We start from the raw sequence: 456 nt of genomic DNA on the forward strand, positions 1-456 counted from the left end.
ATCCCCGCGCATGCGCACTGGAGGCCCCTCGATGGCGGCGCCCGAGGAGACGCTGAGGAGGCGGAAGGCGGGGAGCTCGGGCCCCGAGTCTGGGGCTCCGCCGGGGCCAGGGCGCGACCCCACAGGCTGCCCCGCTCGCCTCCGCACGGGCACTTTCTGGCTGACCAGGATCGTGCTCCTGAGGGCCCTCGCTTTCATTTACTGTGAGTCCGCGGGGCCGGCTGCCGTCCCTGTCGCCCTTGCGCCCGCGCCGGCACCTCCACCGCCCCAGGACGCCCCCAACAGCCGGCGGTGCCCCCTCCAGGACGCTTCCCCCCCCCGGGACGCTCCTCCCCTGACACCCCCCCCCGGGACGCTCCTCCCCTGACACCTTCCCCCTGACGCTCCTCCCCTGACACCCCCCCCCGGGACGCTCCTCCCCTGACACCTTCCCCCTGACGCTCCTCCCCTGACACC

General features: G+C 74.8%; 1 protein-coding gene across 1 annotated transcript in view; it reads left to right on the forward strand.

The window, feature by feature from the left end:
• Window positions 1-456, forward strand: part of LMF1 (lipase maturation factor 1) — an 82,799-nt gene continuing 82,343 nt past the window's right edge. The window contains exon 1 of the mRNA XM_039246822.1: window positions 1-203. Coding sequence (XP_039102753.1) covers window positions 11-203 — 193 coding nt within the window. The 5' untranslated portion in view covers window positions 1-10. The remainder of the gene's footprint in view (window positions 204-456) is intronic.

The sequence above is a fragment of the Hyaena hyaena genome, unplaced genomic scaffold, assembly GCF_003009895.1.
Source record: "Hyaena hyaena isolate Hyena2069 unplaced genomic scaffold, ASM300989v1 scaffold_285, whole genome shotgun sequence".
Lineage (NCBI taxonomy): Eukaryota > Metazoa > Chordata > Mammalia > Carnivora > Hyaenidae > Hyaena > Hyaena hyaena.